The 16,663-nt window shown below is 52.6% G+C and overlaps 2 protein-coding genes across 2 annotated transcripts; both read left to right on the top strand.

Annotated features, from left to right (window-relative positions):
* Positions 1-6,620: 6,620 nt before the first annotated feature.
* MAM_07802 (Zinc finger, C2H2-type/integrase, DNA-binding protein) lies at positions 6,621-8,682 on the top strand (the record flags this gene model as incomplete). Its single annotated transcript, XM_040826600.1, has 3 exons — positions 6,621-7,006; positions 7,096-8,097; positions 8,214-8,682. The coding sequence occupies 3 exons, from the start codon at positions 6,621-6,623 to the stop codon at positions 8,680-8,682; spliced, it is 1,857 nt and encodes a 618-aa protein (XP_040675439.1).
* A 2,419-nt stretch (positions 8,683-11,101) lies between these two features.
* On the top strand, positions 11,102-12,561 carry MAM_07801 (Dual specificity phosphatase, subgroup, catalytic domain protein; the record flags this gene model as incomplete). The annotated part of the gene is made up of 2 exons (XM_040826599.1): positions 11,102-11,148; positions 11,253-12,561. 2 exons carry the CDS (start codon positions 11,102-11,104, stop codon positions 12,559-12,561), a joined length of 1,356 nt encoding a protein of 451 aa, XP_040675438.1.
* Between the last annotated feature and the right edge of the window lie 4,102 nt (positions 12,562-16,663).

The following is a 16,663-nucleotide window of genomic DNA, read 5'->3' as shown; positions in this document are numbered from 1 at the left end:
TAAAATAAAGTTTATAGTATATTAAGAACTAGCTTTATAAGTAACTATATATAAGTATTACTAGTATTAACTATAAACTTAAGAAGAGAAAAGAGAGAAAGAGAAAGCTCTTTATTCTCTCTTTTCTACTTATTATATATATATAAGTTTAATATATATTTAAAGAGTATTTAATAAGGCACTAATATAGTGCTTTATACCTACTTAAGCCTACAGCTTAAGTCTATTACACTATAATAGCTATCTAGAGTAATAAATATAATATATATTAAAAGCAAGAGGCTTAAAAAAAGAAGAAAAAGAAGAAGAAAGTTAAAAAAAGTCTAGCTAGCTTTATAGTTAATAAAAGCTTAAGTTTAATATAGTAGGTATACTAGCTATAGCTAGCTATAAAGCTAAGAGGTAAATTATATATAAACTAAAAGTAAGATAAATTTAAATATATAAGCTATTATAGCTAAATACTTGATTTTTATATTAATAGTAATATAATAATTTAAAGCTAAGCTAGCTTACTTCTAAGAAAGTAATTAATAATATATTATATTAAGATAAACTATATCTCTAGAGAGAGAGAATAATTAGAAAATAAAGAGAGTAATAAATAACTAAGTAAAAGTAAAATAGCTTTAGTATAAAGCTAAAAGTAAGCTAGATTTATAGAGACTATTTGCCTCTGTAAAATATAGCTAGTAAAGCTAGTAATAATTATATATATATAGAAGATAAATAGACTTTAGCTAGTATAAAGCTAGAGCTAGCTTAAGAAGTAAAAATAGTAGTAAGTAAAGTTTTTCTTTCTATTAAAGAGTTTTCTAGGTTTAATATAAAAAGTTAATATACTAGTTATATAGCTTTCTAGCTATCTAAAGTAATTAATATAACTTTATTAAAATTATAAAATTATACTTATATAATAAATTAATTACTAAGTAAAAAAAATAATAAAGGTCTTTAATAAAAAGTAGAAGTAACTTATAGTATAGTACTAAATTATATATAATATATTTATTACTCTAGATAGCTTATAGCTATATAACTAGTATATCTACTTTTATATTAAGCCTAGAAAACTCTCTAATAGAAAGAAAAACTCTACTTACTGCTATTTTACATTTAGGCCTTATATTATATTATAATATAAAGTATTTTCTTTATATAATTAATACTAAACTATATATTTCTCTCTATTTATTTTTAACCTTATTACCTTAGTATAATATATAGTAGCTATATTATATACTAGCTTAATTTTCTCTAGCTCTAAAGCTCTAAGCTTTACTAGCTAATTTTTAAGGTAGACTTAGCTTAATTCTACCTCTTAATTATATAATAAGGTTTATAAGTTAACTAAATTTCTAGGTAACTAGGCTAAAAATTTAAGTGCCTCTAGCTAGGTTTAAACTAACTCTCTATAGAGCGGGATAGAGCTCTATAGCGCTTAACTACTACGCTATAAAGGTAATTATATATAATAGTATAAATTAAAAAGTACAATTATAATAACTTTATTTTCTCTTTATTTTATTAAAGAGAAGAAAAGTTATTTATAAGTAAATTATAAGTAAAGCAACTTAATTAAATATAGCTAGTAGCTTAAAATATACTTTAGTAGCTATAACTACTTTTTGTTCTTTTTAAATATTTTTAGCTAGTATTTCTTTCTCTACTAAATTTATATATATAAATAAATATAAGCTTAAATTTTATTAAAATTTATATATAATATTATATAATCTCTCTTTATATATAATTTATATATAATAGTTGTTCTCTTAGTTTTTATATATATATTTTTTATTGTGTTTTTACTGTTAACAATTAATCTCTAAATTTTCTTTCTCTACTAGTAGAAGTCTCTCTTCTATTTATATAAGTTCTCTAGAGGCTAATTTGCAGCTAATTTAGTAGCTATATTATACTATAGTATTACATTTAATTAAGAGTAACTATTTATTGCGCTTCTTCGCGCTTAGTCCCTAACATAGATGCACTAGAAATTTAGGATAATTATTTGCAAAGAGGCGCCGTCTTGAAAATTAGCCCGCCTTGGTGACGGGCATGAGTGTCTATTTGTCGTTGCATAGATCGCCCGGGTGGCTTATTGTCTCATGCGATGACGGACAAAGACATAGTTCTCGTCGTCCTCGCACAGAGGCCTGACCCGAGTCACCCGACACAACAGTCTGGGTCTGGTTGGTCGGCCGAGCCCATGCATCATCATTATAGGCGCCGTGTAACCATGACCTTGTAACCCGGGCCGGTAGCTATTAGGGCTGAATCGTACACTGTCTTCAGTGGAAGTGGCGCAAGTAACAAGACATGGTTGCCCATGTCCCGGACCCGATGACTTGCCGTCTCGGGGACACAGCCAGCCACAAATCATTAATCTGCCACTCGTTTTCTGAGGCGGCAATCGTCTGGGAGAGAGATGGCATTAAAGAGTCTGTGAAGAGCTTGCCCTCTGTGCAAGATGGCTTCCTTGTTCCCGGTCCACGGTGGCATCTCACTACCTAGGTGTTCACCCAGCAGTAGTAGCACTGCACGGCATGCAGTTGTCTGACGGCCTCTGCCTCAATCCTTATGCGTGACCGAAAAAGCCGCCGTTTCCATTTGGACAGAATTGAACGTGAGCACAACGTACGGAGTACCCATTCATTCTTTGACACCTAGAGCAGGGAAGGCTGTCTCGGCGACTCGGGAGCGTATACTTCGCATGGACAGCAATATACCATGACTGAGCCTAATAAGGTGTGCTTGGGCGGGATTCGAGCCTGTTTGCGTGTGTTGGGGGGACTGGTCGTAGTGTGACTCCCACTCGTGAGGCGTTCATGACGAGCTCGCCTCAGATCGCGCCGGGCAGACCTGATAGTGCAATAGCGTCCATCTTTGCCCGTTCCCAGGCTATCGGTTGACTGCGAAGGAGCCAATGATGCCCACAGTCGACGGTTCGCCCCCATTCTGCCAGCCCCTTGACTCTGGATCGATGGTTGCTCGTGAGCGCGGCGATACGGAAACAGCAAGAAAGAGCAAGAGTGACGAGACAAATTGACGGGCCGGTCTAGAGAATGCCTGCGGGCAAGCATAGAATGATCCCTGTGTCACGTGGGCCACCAGGGCTGAGAAAGAAAGAAATCAGGCGATCGCTGATCCAGGCTCTGGCGGATTGAATCCATCATCAATCTGGCGTGGATGCGACAAGGTGGCGGTACGGAGTAGTCAAAAATCCGTGGTGCGTCTGTCGGTACTTCTGCCTCTGTATATCGTGGCCGGGACCTAAAGTACTACTTCCTCAAGTACATTTGCAGCTTGTTCCGGCTTTGCTTTGCCCTAGCTACTGGAGCAGCCAGGTAGGGCAGGCTCGAGCTGGCCAGGCATCCTTTCCTTTCTTTCTTTTTTTCTTTCCTTCCTTCCTTTTTTCTTTGTTATATTTTTTTTTCTTGTGCTTCATGTCTGGAACGGGGTGTCCACTTGATCGCGGCCAATGTTTTTTTGGCATGTTCACACCGCAGTGAAGCAATTGGAAACGCAGCAAGACGAGAGACAGCGACCAAGGGGCAAGTGTAACAACAATTCAACAACAGTTCATCGTCACCTGGCCCTCCTCTACGGCCCTGGTTGGGCCTGGTTGCTAGTTGGACCTCGACTTGAATGTTCAGCAACATTACACCGACCATCTCGACCGACGTCTCAGTAAGTACTTAAGTTTGTACTATCTTGCATTCTGTACTTCCCACTCCATCTAATATGTCCTCTAGAAGGGAGACCCTCACTTGCCCACCCAGATGCCGCGCAGGCCATTCTGACTCGGGTGAAGGGGGCGGCCATGGTCACGGGCAGCAGACCATCTTGAGGTTTTTAGAGGAACCTGCCTATTCCTCCATCGCAGAATGCCTGATACGCATCTATTGTTTGGGTTTCCCCGTCATACGGCAGCGTCTTGACTCATCTGCAGCACACGCTCGGAGTCTTACCCACCGCCGGGCGCCATTGAGCTGTTTGTTACACGGAGGAGGGGGAATACTAGGTCGGAGTGCACCAGAGACGCTCCAGCAACGGTTCGAGGTGCACTCGAGCACACAAGCATTTCCAAAGCACCCTCGGCACCCTCGCCCTCGGGTGCTGGGGCTGCCTGGCACTCGTTCTTATATACGGAGGAGACTCGACAACTCGGGACTAAGTAGTAGACTAGTGGTAGTCATGCTCTCAGTCCTGTTACTCGGCGACCAAGCGGCCAATTTCCCAGTTGGCGTCCTCGACCTGTTGGAACTTGGAGCGTGTGGTGGGCGTCGCCAGCAACGCCTCCTCTTTGCATTGTTACGCGTGGCAGATCAGTGAACTGAGTAATGACGGATGCCATGGCGCAAAGTCGCCGCAAAATCTCGCAAACAGATGTGGGCTGGGGTGGCCTAGGCTCAAGTAGTCAGTCAGTCGCTTGGAACGCGAGGTGCGAGGTGCCAGACAAATGCCAGACCACAGAAACCCATACTATGTTACCATGCGTCAGAATCGGTCCAGAGCGGATATGTCGAGCTGCACTCGGTAAGGCTGTTGTTCAATCTACATATCCCTGAAACCAGGACGACCTTGGACAGATATGTAGAGATGGAGATGCATGTACATGTTACAGATGTGCATACTCATCTGGATGCTCTCTGCGCCCCCCTCCGGCTCTCACGCATCTCGACTACTAAGTTACTGTCCATCCATATATGTGCAGGAATACCTGCGGCTTTCCCCGCCAACGCCTCCTCTCTTTTGCTCTTTTCGACACCGCCGACAGCGCTTGATTCCACGCGGCCTACGATCTGCCCTGCGGCAAGCCGCTCGTTATTCGGTCTTTCGGATCCTTCTCGCTCTCGCCTGCGACCCCAAAGACTACACATGCCGAGCAGCACCAATGCTAATCGACATGACTGACATACGCGCGGCCTCTACGTCTGTGGGCGGAGCGGCGTTTTTAAGGGCACGAGGCCGAAACTCTGAGCTAGCACCCTGCCAATTCAGCTAGTCGCATTCAATCGTCGAGTGGTACCGATGATTCGGCGGTAACCACCAATGCAAACGGCATGGGAGAACCAGTGCAGGATACTATTATATGGCAAGGGGACATCTAAGCCAATAGGCAACGGCAGCGAGCCGAATGAGGCGATGTTTGTCGAGTATTGCAGCCGCACGCTGGACCGTCGTTGGCCCCTGGGGGGCGCAGATTCTTAGGCTTCGTTGACCTGCCTCCTTCAACGTACCTGGGCACCCCTACTTACCTGCCCACACATAGGAACCTGGGTGTACAACATGTCGATAGTCAATCCATCCTTGGTGCAAAGCAGATGCAGCCCTGGGAACCTCAGGATGGGATGAGAGGTGAGGGGGCGTGGATTGCTTGACTTACAACGTTGTATGGCTGTGCAACGTACTTACTGGAGCTGCAGGCTGCAGAGCGAGGTGACGGAGAGGTACGAGTCAGTCTGCAGTCTGCTGGTGGCATGTACCCGGGGGTCACACCAGCTGCCCTGTTCGTGCACTTGGGCAAACCCCCTACTTGAGCAGGTACCTGCCTACTTGAGTACTAGAGAACCTACTTACTTAACTTACTTGCTTAGTACCCAAGTACTGAAGCACGTACGCAGCAGGTAGGTACTTTACCTACTAAGTACTTACTCAAGTTGCTCAGGCACGCAGTAATTCCTGGCGCGATTCTTAGCACTCATCATCCATGTGCCCTACCTGGGTTTGTTACGCCGGTACGTTGGTACCGTGGGACTGGGCACTTACCCGCCTGTGCTCTTTCCCGGCCTATCCACCGGCCTAGCGCCTGCCCTGCCTTGCCTTGCCGGCCGTCCACTTTCCATCTCACACCTCACACAGCTACATGGTCCTGGTCCCTCTGATCAATTGACGCTAAACACACCCTCCCGACCACGCCGTGAACACGCCCCCATTCACCAGGTCGTCGTCACCACACGAGGTCCCAGAGCAAAGCCTCCACCTGCTCACTCGCGCACTCGGGAGGCAACAAAACCGAGCCAGAGCCCTCGACCACGGGTGGACTGGCCTTGGGAACCTTATCCGTTGTCAACTGGTCCCTTCGCCGTTCACTTATACCCGCGCCTTCTTCTTTCTTGGACTCGCGTCCTCGTGCACCACTCCCGGCGGTTCATCTTGCGTTCTGCTTTAGTCCCTTGTTTGCTTCCTTATTCTTCCTTCTCCTGTCCATACCTTTTTCTACCCTGGTTTTCTATTCTTCCTTTTCAATTATTCTACTTTTTCGCTTCCACCAAGGATCGATGGTCCCGCTGCTGCCGCGATAGCTAGCCCTGGTTTTCCAGTCGAAAACAAACAAGCTCCCCTCTGCCATTCCATCCCGAAGCCTCCTCTCCCTCCCGAGGCACAGATTGGCCCTCAGCCAGTGCAAACATACGACTCAAGCAACGGCCCCTGGCGGGCGTCTTCGGTCATCAATGACAGTGCTTGCCTTCTCGCTTTGCCCTCCATATCCCATTCGCCCCCCGCTAAAGGCCTTCAGCCAGCCTCTCGGCCGTCATCTGTCAGCCGTACGCGCTGGTACTACATGACCCAGGTCTGAGGCCGTCGAGCGAGACAATTTTTGTTCGACTGCAATGGCCTTCCCCCCGCGATACCGGGAGCCACCGCCCAGTCTACCGAGCATTATTTCCTCTGGCCCCGGACGCTACGACCTTCACCACGATGTGCCATTTCCCGCAAGTTCCGCGATGTCCATACCGAGACTCGATCAGAAAGACGTCGTCCCTCCTCCTCTACCCCCGCCGCGTCATCTTCCCTTTTTGGAGGGCCCGGCTCATAGTACCGACGACTCGAAAAAGGAGTCGATGGACTGCAGTCACTTTGGTTCATCTGCGCACAGCGGGTACGGCAGCATGCAGTCCGGGTCATTTGTCGATGAGAGATCAAGTTGCAAGAGAAGAGGCACCGGGAGCAGCGCCAATGGTGACGAGGGCTACGCGAGCTACACTGCAACAGAAAGGTTTGTAGCTGCTACAAGTCGCGAGCAAGGATTGGCTGGAAGAGACGGCCGCAAATATAACTTTTGACACTCACTGACTTGGTCAACAGTACTCGGGATCCTCGACCCACGGAATTCCTACACCGCAGCAAGTTTCACTTTCAAACTGCCGCTGATTTGCATGGTGATAGCATGAAGAAGAAGTTGGATCCGATAGCTGCTAGGACGTTTGACATGTCCACCCGATCGGCAACATCTTCCGCCTTGAGCGAGCAAGTACGGCGGCAATCTGACCCTCGAGCTCCGGCCCTGAGTATACCCGTACAAATGCCTATCCACACCAGATCGCTACTGGACTCACCAGCCCGAATAACGGACGCGCCCATGTTCTCTGCCGTTTCCCCCCGATCTACTCCGTTTCGACACCTTCCCGGGGACAACCGCATGTCCAAGGATGGATTAGATTTTGACCAATCACCAAGACATCGTTCAGGGCGAAACAACAGTGACGATGCGTCCTCAAGTCACGGGAGCTATGAGTTTACTGGCGCAGAAGACATGGAGATTGATGGGGCCACGTCGCCCAAGAGGCTTTACCCGGACGAAACGTATGCCACTGTTGGCCATAAGCGAAGAGCAGCTAGTCCTCCGTCAGGGGAAACTGTACTCCACGGAGGCTCGAGTGAGGTTCGCCGACGAGACCTTGGATCCCGTGGCTCTCCCGCACCCCGACTCACCCTCGTGCCACAAACGTCGTCTTTATCGTCTTCCGCTGTCTCCCGTTCAAATTCTTACATTTCTACCATGTCCATGGCTCCATCGAGTGCAACCACCACGACATCATTCAGCCGTCGATCACCTGGTGCTGCGTCCCCCGGCGGTGTCTCTCCGACATCTTGCAATTCGCCATACACGACGCCTGTCTCACTGAACCACAGTCCACGAAACTCCATCTCTGGCAGGGGGGGTGTACATGGACGCACCGTATGTGGAACAAGCCCCAGGAAGCTAGCAGATATCCAAAAACCTGCAGGCGCAAAGGTTCAGCGTCTTTTCATGTGTGACTGTTGCCCTAAAAAGCCGAAAAAATTTGATACCGCTGAAGAACTCAGGTACGTACCATGAACCTTGTCTTGTGGCTGCAGGGGCAACGTTTATTCCCCCCCTTTTTTACTCTTGTCGTCTTTAGTGCCCTCTCTCTCTCGTGTACTACTGACAGACCATATAGTGCTCACGAGGCCGAGAAACAGTACGAATGTTCGTTTTGTGGCAATCGTTTCAAGAACAAGAATGAGGCGGAGCGACATCAAAACTCGCTCCATGTTCGCCGGCATTCATGGTCGTGTTCAGCAATATCAGGCTATGATCGGGCGTTTCATGAGTCGACTAGCCATCCCGGAGAAGCCGACACTTGCGGCTATTGCGGCGATGAGTTCCCCCGCTCAGGTAGAGGCCCTGGTAACGGAGCTTTCTCTAGAGGGGTTGTCCCCAAGCAGGCCACGGATCAGGACTGGGATGATCGCATCCGTCATCTACTAGAAGTTCACAAATTCCGAGAGTGCAACTCTTCGAAGAAATTTTACAGAGCGGATCATTTCCGGCAGCATCTGAAACATAGCCATGCGGGAACTAGCGGTAAATGGACGAACATGCTAGAGAATGCATGCATGATGGATGAGGACCCAACACCGCGATGAACGACGTGCTGGTCCATGTACACGCTTACGACTGTTCACCACCACGAATGGCCCTCGCTGCCGCTAAACATGACGGGTTGAATGCGGCGATGACGCATACGTCTTGTGCCACATTGCTCACTACCTGACCTAGTACGACGCGACGATATTTGCTTGATTTATGTATCTTTGTTTTTGGAGTTCCGGTGGGGGACTTGACGGCAAATACCATTGTGGTCCGGGGTGAAATAAAAGTGCGCGATGGTGATTTGGACACTTGAGCCGTTTCAGGGTCTGACAAGTCAAAGTAGATGATTGTTTTGTTCCAGGTCGCTCGACACTGTGGTAGCGCCTCAAACACTTTTTTGGCAGGTTCCAACAAGGTACTCCTGCAAGAGGCGAGGAAGAAGAAAAATTGAAACCATGATGCCGACGAGGCCCAAGATTCAATTGGTCTGAGGGACTGGATATTGGGTAGTCCTCTGTTGCCGTCGGACATGCCCGTCCGTCGGTCATTGTACACGGGCAGCTTTGTGGCCTGGCTAGGTTGAGATTGCCAACAACATACTGGGGTTCGCGATGGGTGGCAAGAGAGAGGATCAGAGGACTCCCGTGATTTCTCGCATGCAGCAGCGGAACTGAGCGCGTGTGGCTTGCAGTTTTGGGAGGGCTGAAGCCGCTGATCCCTGTCTGCGCATGGCACCAGGGCAAAGGGTGTTGCTGACGCAGCCACGGCGTGGAACAGGCCAGCGAGCAAGATGGTGTCGGGCATGAACTGGTGGTGTCCTTTGTTGGGTTTTTGTTGTTTGTCCATGGCACAGATATACCCAGGCGGGCGAAACGGGCCGGCACGGTCGCTCCGGATGAAGGGCAATACTAATGGTGACTGATGGCTTTTGGCCTGGACACGTGTACTCGGTACGCATTGGCGACAGCTCGTATGTATGCAGGATGCAGGTGTGTGCACGAGAGAGTAGTCTTTGTAGGGCCATGTCGGGCCCTGCGAGCGCTGCCATGTCTTTCTTTTACCAATCAATAACTTGACTATTGGTCGCAACTCGGTAAGGAGCGCGAGGTACTCGGTAGTTTGGAAGTAACTGATTTGCTCGGTTATACAGTTTTCGCCTTGCACGGAGTAGGGCTTGATTGGACTGGACTCGGGATGAACCCTTTGGGTCCAGCACGACGAGTACGAGGAAGATTTTGGGGCGGACCGAGGCTGGGCTTCCAACTACGTACGTATTTACCGAAAGAAAAGTATACTTGCGTGCTTGCTTGCTTGCCTGGGTACTTGAAGTATTCTTTGCAAGTGGTTTGTGTTGTGTGGAGCGCGCACGCGCCGCCGAGTCCAAGGGGGGGCGGCTGGGTTTGGTTGGCTGAGCCTGTATCGACATGCACATGTCGTGTCGGAGTGCGCAGACGCTCGGCCGTGCTGTCTTGCCTGGGAGGTTGTCTGGGAGGGCGCCACCACGCACGCGGATACGGCTTCGCGTCGCAGGGTGGTGAGGGCGGGTTGGGTTGGCTGTGGTTTGGCCGTTCAGCTGAAGGGGAGGGGGACTGTGGCGCCACCGGGGCCTGGGCCTTTCTGGCTGGGCTGTGCGCGGTGAGGAAATCGCCGAGCGGCGGGCGGCGGAGCAGCGGAGAAATGGCCCGGATGAAGACGAGCAAGAGGCAGCGGACAAGTTGCCGGGCAGGAATGCCAGTGGGAGACGGCCGTGCGGTGCGGGTGGGTGCAAGTAAAGTAGCCTGGCCTGTTTGTGTTGGTTCGGCGGGGTTGGGTCTGTCGGTGAGATTGGATTGGACGACGACATGGCCTTACTCCGCGTGTGTACTCGGTAACTCGGTACCCCGTGCAATGTGATGTGATGGGACGGATGAGACGCCACGCCCCGTAAGGCTGGGTGCGCCCCCGTACGGAGAGGTACCAACGGCGCGGCGGCCGTGGCTGGTGTGTGTCTGGTGTGGCCGTGCGGCCGTGGGGACTGGACAGGCTGTGGCGGAGCGCGGCAGGTGCGACCAAGTTCATCACCTGGCGCGGAGTAGGCGACGTGCTGGACTAGCCGACGCTCAATTACATCACGTTACGGGAGAAACATGTCTGTTCTTCTTCTTCCTCCTCTTTTCTCCCTTGGTATCAAAACCACCGTTTCTCGGAACTGGGACTAGACCCCCCCCCCCCCCAACCCCACACGCACCGCCATCATCATCACTTTGCTGAAAAATTTCCATCAAGGCACATCGATCCGACTTGCCTTGCGTCACAACGCCGACGAGCACATTCCACCGGGGACATCATCTGTCCTGCGTCCCAGAGCCAGTAGGGGACGCCGACGAGCTGGATCCCCTTGACGACCGTGAGCCGCTCCGCCAATGGGGGGATGCTTTCGGCCACCAGCTCGACGACCAAGAATTGCACAGGCTGAAAAGGAGCATTGCCGAAATGGCCCTCAGTCGGATTGACGGCCGGGACAACCTCTACGTAGGCGGGTACGTGCGCTTCTTACGTCATTCCGTGTACACCACGCGCCGGGTAGTCGGCCGCGGGAACCTCCCACCGCCAAGCCAGCAAGTTGCCAACTTATTACTTGCAGGATTTGGGCTCTTCGCCGCTCGGATAGTCTCACGGAAAAGGGCATAACGCATGTCCTGTCAGTGGTGGGCTTCAGCCCGGACAGCCTGAAAAACTTCAAAGACGAGCCGTGGTCCGAGTACGGCAAGCAGTTTCGCCACCTGCTCATCGACATAGACGACGTGGATGAGTCAAATCTGCTCGTTGAACTGCCCAGAGCAGTCAGATTCATTGACGACGGATTGAGGGGGCCGGCAAACAAGAATGGGCGCTCACCTTCGGACCAGGCCGAGAGCCGAGGTGACACGGTACGAGACGGGAGCGGGGAGAGCGGCATCGTGGAGGAAGGACTGGAGAGGCTGAGGGCATCCACTGCCGACGGCGCGCCCGCGGCTGAGAGCATGTCCCGAGCGGGCGGTGTCTTTGTGCACTGCGCCGCGGGCAAGTCTCGCTCCGTGTCGATTGTGATGGCGTACTTGCTCTGGCGGTATCCGGACCGGTTCGACGCCAACGTCGTGCCGGCCTCGGCGTATGGCGACTTGGGCGGCGGGAAGGACGCCGGCGGTCCGGCGGCGCATTCTTGCGACCAGAGCGCGGGCGGCATCAGGTCGCGCAAGGAGACGGCTCGCGAGGCAGTCGAGCTGGCGCTGGCGCTCGTCCGACGGACGCGACCGATGGCAGAGCCCAACGACGGCTTCATGCGGCAGCTGGCACTCTGGTGGGAGATGGGCTGCCCGGACGACGTGGAGGCGCGTCCTCTGTACCAGCGGTGGGCGTACAAGCGCGAGGTCGAGGAACACGTCGCTGTCGGCCAGGCTCCCAGCCGACTGCGGTTCGAGGACGAGGAGCCCCCGGCTGCGGCCTCTCGAGCTGCTGCCGCCGGCACAGGAGGAGGGGGGCAAGCCACGGGGCTGGCGCTGCGATGCAAAAAGTGCAGAAGGACACTTGCCACGGCGCCCTTTATCAACGAGCACGTCGCCGCCGGGTCGTCGGCGACGGTTGGCCCCCGGCAGGCGTGCCCGCACTACTTTGTCGAGCCACTGAGCTGGATGCGGCGAGAGCTGGAAAAGGGCCAGCTCAACGGCCGACTGAGCTGCCCCAACGAACGGTGCGGCGCTGCCGTCGGACGCTACGACTGGAAGGGCATCAGGTGTGCCTGCGGCGGATGGGTCACGCCGGGCCTGTCTCTGCAGAGAGCGAGAGTCGACGAGGAGGTGAGGAGGAGTCGTGGGGCCGTGGGCCAAGGGCAAGACCCAAGGCTGAGCGAGGTTGGGAGAAACATGGGCATTCGAATGCCTCCCGGGCCAGGGAGGGGTGGCGGCAACTTGTAAAAAAAAAAAAAGGAATAAATCACAAGTTGGTAGAGAACACATGTCACGCAGCTATTTGATGCAGCGGCATCAGACACACGGCGCAATCATCAATAGTCAAAGACGTTGGATGCCGCGTCGGCGCGACCTCTTTGGGCGCTGACAACGACGAAATGCGGTTGGGAGAAGCCGAGAGCACCACGAGGTTCCGCCTTTCTGCGCCGCCATGACTCGCCCGATGCGTCCAATGGTCTCGGCCTTTGTCTTTGCTGTACCGAGTATACCTGTTCCCACGTACATCATCTCTGCGCGGCCTTTTGTTTCGCCCCGGCTCTTCTCCCGGTCTGCGTCTCACGGCGGTTTCAAGACGGCCTTTAAGGCTGGCCGAGGTGAAGGCTACGACGGCGCCGCCAGAACAGGGGCCAACAACCTCCTCTGGGGCCGATTTTCCGACTTTGAGCAGCATCTCGAGCTCTTTTCTCGAGGGCACGAGAGACTTGCATTCTGCTCTTTTTTTCCGTCTAGGTCCTCGACGCCCGGGCTTGCAGACCATGGCGGACCAAGTTGGAGACGTCGTGACTGCACGACAGTGCCGTGGTCACAAACCTGCAATGTCCGTGGGGGAAAACCGTTTCAAGAGGTCCGTCGAGGCCCCGTGTGCCGTCACCGGACGCCGTGCCCGAGGCCGGCACCGACGGCCCCACTTGAGTTGTGACGGATCGGCACGGCACACGCAACATCACGCCTTGTCTTTCCGATACGTGGTGAATGCGAGTCCCCGGCCGTGTCATGCCGGGCGAGGCGGAGGACGTTTTCGGCAAGCACGACCACGACTGGGGACCGGGCGCTTGTCGCGGCGCGGACGCTGACTCGGGGATTGGGTCAGGGTCGGTCAGGCCGTGGAGTTTCTTTAAAAAAGAGAAAGCAAAAAATATACATGTTTACACCCTCGGCGCGCCGTGGCCCGTCGCCTGTTTGATCCTGGCTGTCGTTGAGGGATACCTTTTCCCGGCTCTCACCGCTTGTGCTGCGAAGAGTGACTGTGTCGACGAGTTTGGGCAAACTGGACAGGCCCATGTATCCATGTCCATGTATGTGCGTGTGTATCCCGGGATGCACTATATAATATAGTATACACCAACATTGCCAGCATGTACTTGGCACCTGGCGGCGGACAACCTCACCATGACCCGGGCCGGTAGCACAAGAAAGCGGCTTGTAAGGGCCTCCCCCCTCCCCCCCCTTTTTTTTTCATATGGAGTACTCCGTACCGGGTGGACGAGTCGCGTGGTGCATGATTCGGTCACGCGGCCGAGGTACATTGACGGCCAACTTCTTGGCATGCTTCAGAGGCCATGAGATTGAGTCATGCCAGTTGTTGTCGTGGCCGTTGCATCCTCGACGGCCCCTTCCGGCTGTCCTGAACATCCATCCATCAAGGCAGTCGGTGCCACGTTTCGGCCCCCTCTCCCCCCTCCGCCGAGGGGAAGGAAGATGAGATGGCTAGGTTGCCGTGCGTGACGTTGCAGGGTCGTGGCTGGGGGTTCCTCGATGACTGACAACGATCCGAGTCACTCTGTGCCGAGTGTGGCCTACCAAGCTGACGCCGTCCCTATCCTATCCTGACGCAAGGGAGCGGCGCTGACAGTGGCCGAGTCGCATCACGCACGCCTCCGTTTACGTGATGTCGCAGCAAGCGCTGCCTCTGCCTTGTCGGTCCTCATCCTCGTCCGTCATGGCCACGCCACTCGCCGAGATCCGGGCCCAGATCTAGCAAGTTGACCGGGAAAGGCCTTGCATGGGGCCCTACATCGTACATGGTACATACGGAGCACTGCATGCCACAGCCCGTCAGCAGGCACGCGGCTCCCCCCCCCCCCCCGCGGGCGAGGGTTTGCAGAGCCTTGCTGGAGTGCCTTAAATCTCACTGCGGACTGGCAGACGACAAGTGCAGTTTGCCCTCCGTCCGTCCCCTCCCCGCTGGCGAGTCAAGAGGAACGAGTAAATCGTGGGGCAGTCTTGTTCCCAGCCAGCGAGCAGAGAGGCCGGCGTAAGCACGTATACCGCCATGACGCTGCCGGAACGGATTCCTGCGTGAAGCGTTTAGGTCGGTCAAGCGAGTCCCATCTCAGGCGTAAAATTGCCCGTTTCTCGCTCGCAGCATAAGCGCGCGCGTTGGTCGACGAGGTCCACTGCCGTAAGCAAAAGCACCCCTTGCGCCATGTCTCTCATCACACACTCTCTCTCTCTCTCTTTTTCTCTCTGTCTCTCTCTCTCTGTCTCTCTCCCCCCTCTCCCTATCCATCCTTCTTACGTTGGGCACCATCGAATCCATCATCCAGGCTGCCGGGCCCCCCGCTCTGACACTGAGTAAGTGGAAGAGGGATTTCCCTACCGCCCAGCCACCGCCGTGTCATGACACGATGAGTGACGCCCCCGCCCCCCGAGCGTACGACGCAAGCGCTGTTGATGGTGAAGCCGCTTAATATGCGCGTCCTCCCCTCCCCGGCTCGCCGTGCTCCATGGACTCATTTCAGCTTCCCACCTCCTGTGTCATCGCTGCGTTGCTACCCATGACACCATCGTTGAGGGTCCATGCCGTCCACGTATCTTGTCCGGCCTCACCACGCACACGCCCCTCCCCAAAACGTTTCCGCTGGAAGACAAGACACATGTGCAATGCGCTCATCGCCACTTCGCACAGCCCAAGACACGGCCTGACATGCCTGTAGTCGGTGCGCCGGGTCCATACAGAGGAGCTTTGCCGCGGGCCTTGGACTGAAATATCCAATATAGCTGGGAGCACGAGTCGGCCAACCCCCACGGCTATACGGCACACGGCTTCATGCTTGGGCGGTTGGGTTCCGCTGGTAATGACGCTCTCCTCTCGATTGCCGCTTCTAGCCTTGTCAACTTGGACGCTCAACCCACGCTGTCCATGCACGGCCATCTCCAGTCCGCCGCCACGAAGTTTGCCAAGTCAATCAATGGCATTGCCTTGATTCAAAGAAGAACAAAAAGGCCAAGCGACCCAGGAGGGACACCACGCTGGTCTGTACGACGCCGCGGTCGGCGACGGTGAGCTTTTGCGCTGGCGTTTTGGCCTGGTGTATCTCTCTTCGTTGCGGTTGGCGGCAGGCATCTGGCGACGTCAAGCCCCGCCGCATTCTCGACCGTAAAGAAGATATCAAAGGCCATGTTGCCGTGTTTTGGCTCCTTCATGAGGGTCGCCCCAGCGTTTCGACATTGTGACGGACGCGGCTCGCTCGAGGCCATGATTCAAGGGTTCAGAAACTTGGAGATCTAGGCTGCTGATGAATTGCAGCAAGCCGCTGTTCTGGATCTCCTGATCTAGTGGGCCTTGCTTTCGCATTGTTGAGCTTGGGGCTGTCGCCCTTTTTCGTTCAAGGTTTCTTCTGGCGTGTCGCGAGGCTCCTCTGCACCGCCCTCGGGAGAGGTCTTCCGTAGCTCGTCTTTCAGCTTATCCTTTCGTCGCATTACAGCTCCCTCCTCGACCTGTTTTGTCTTTGCAAGAGGGCACGTAACGCTTACAACTCGGTCCCACTATGTGAGTGTAGACAGTAAATAGATATGAGCGTTTCTCTGAGCACTCGCTTCATCGTCTACAAGATGCGTAGCAGATACGTAGCGTACAAGAGATTGTTGGATGCAGAGGAATGCAAGGGCGTTTTATACCACGATTACTCGGTGTATGAATTGACTTGCGCAGAAGCATTCTGTTCTTTTAAGCATTCACTAGTCGTGGACTGAGAAGAAACTTCGTATGTGTGATTCATTCACAGGCATAAGCTTGGGAGTTGGTACGAATCCGCACAATCAAGCTCGGTGTATTTTTTTTGGCGCAGTATACTCACTCAATGCCTCATGGCAAGCATTTTGGCTTCTGCATGATCAAGCTGTGACCCGAGATGTGTTCCGGAATGCAAAAGGATGAAATGTATGGTTATTTGGCGGGTGGAGCAGATGGGACAGATGGGAAATATCCAGGCTGGGAGACACGCTCTCGGTCTCTCTTTGCTGCTTCAGCCTGTCGTTTTCTTTGGAGCCGTTGTTGGTAAAAGGCGCTGACATGATTAGCGCGGTAGATGTTTGAAGGAGGGAG

Source organism: Metarhizium album (genome assembly GCF_000804445.1).
Source record: "Metarhizium album ARSEF 1941 chromosome Unknown scaffold_36, whole genome shotgun sequence".
Taxonomy (NCBI): domain Eukaryota; kingdom Fungi; phylum Ascomycota; class Sordariomycetes; order Hypocreales; family Clavicipitaceae; genus Metarhizium; species Metarhizium album.
The sequence above is the reverse complement of the archived record's forward strand: the minus strand, read 5'-3'. Positions and strand labels throughout refer to the sequence as shown.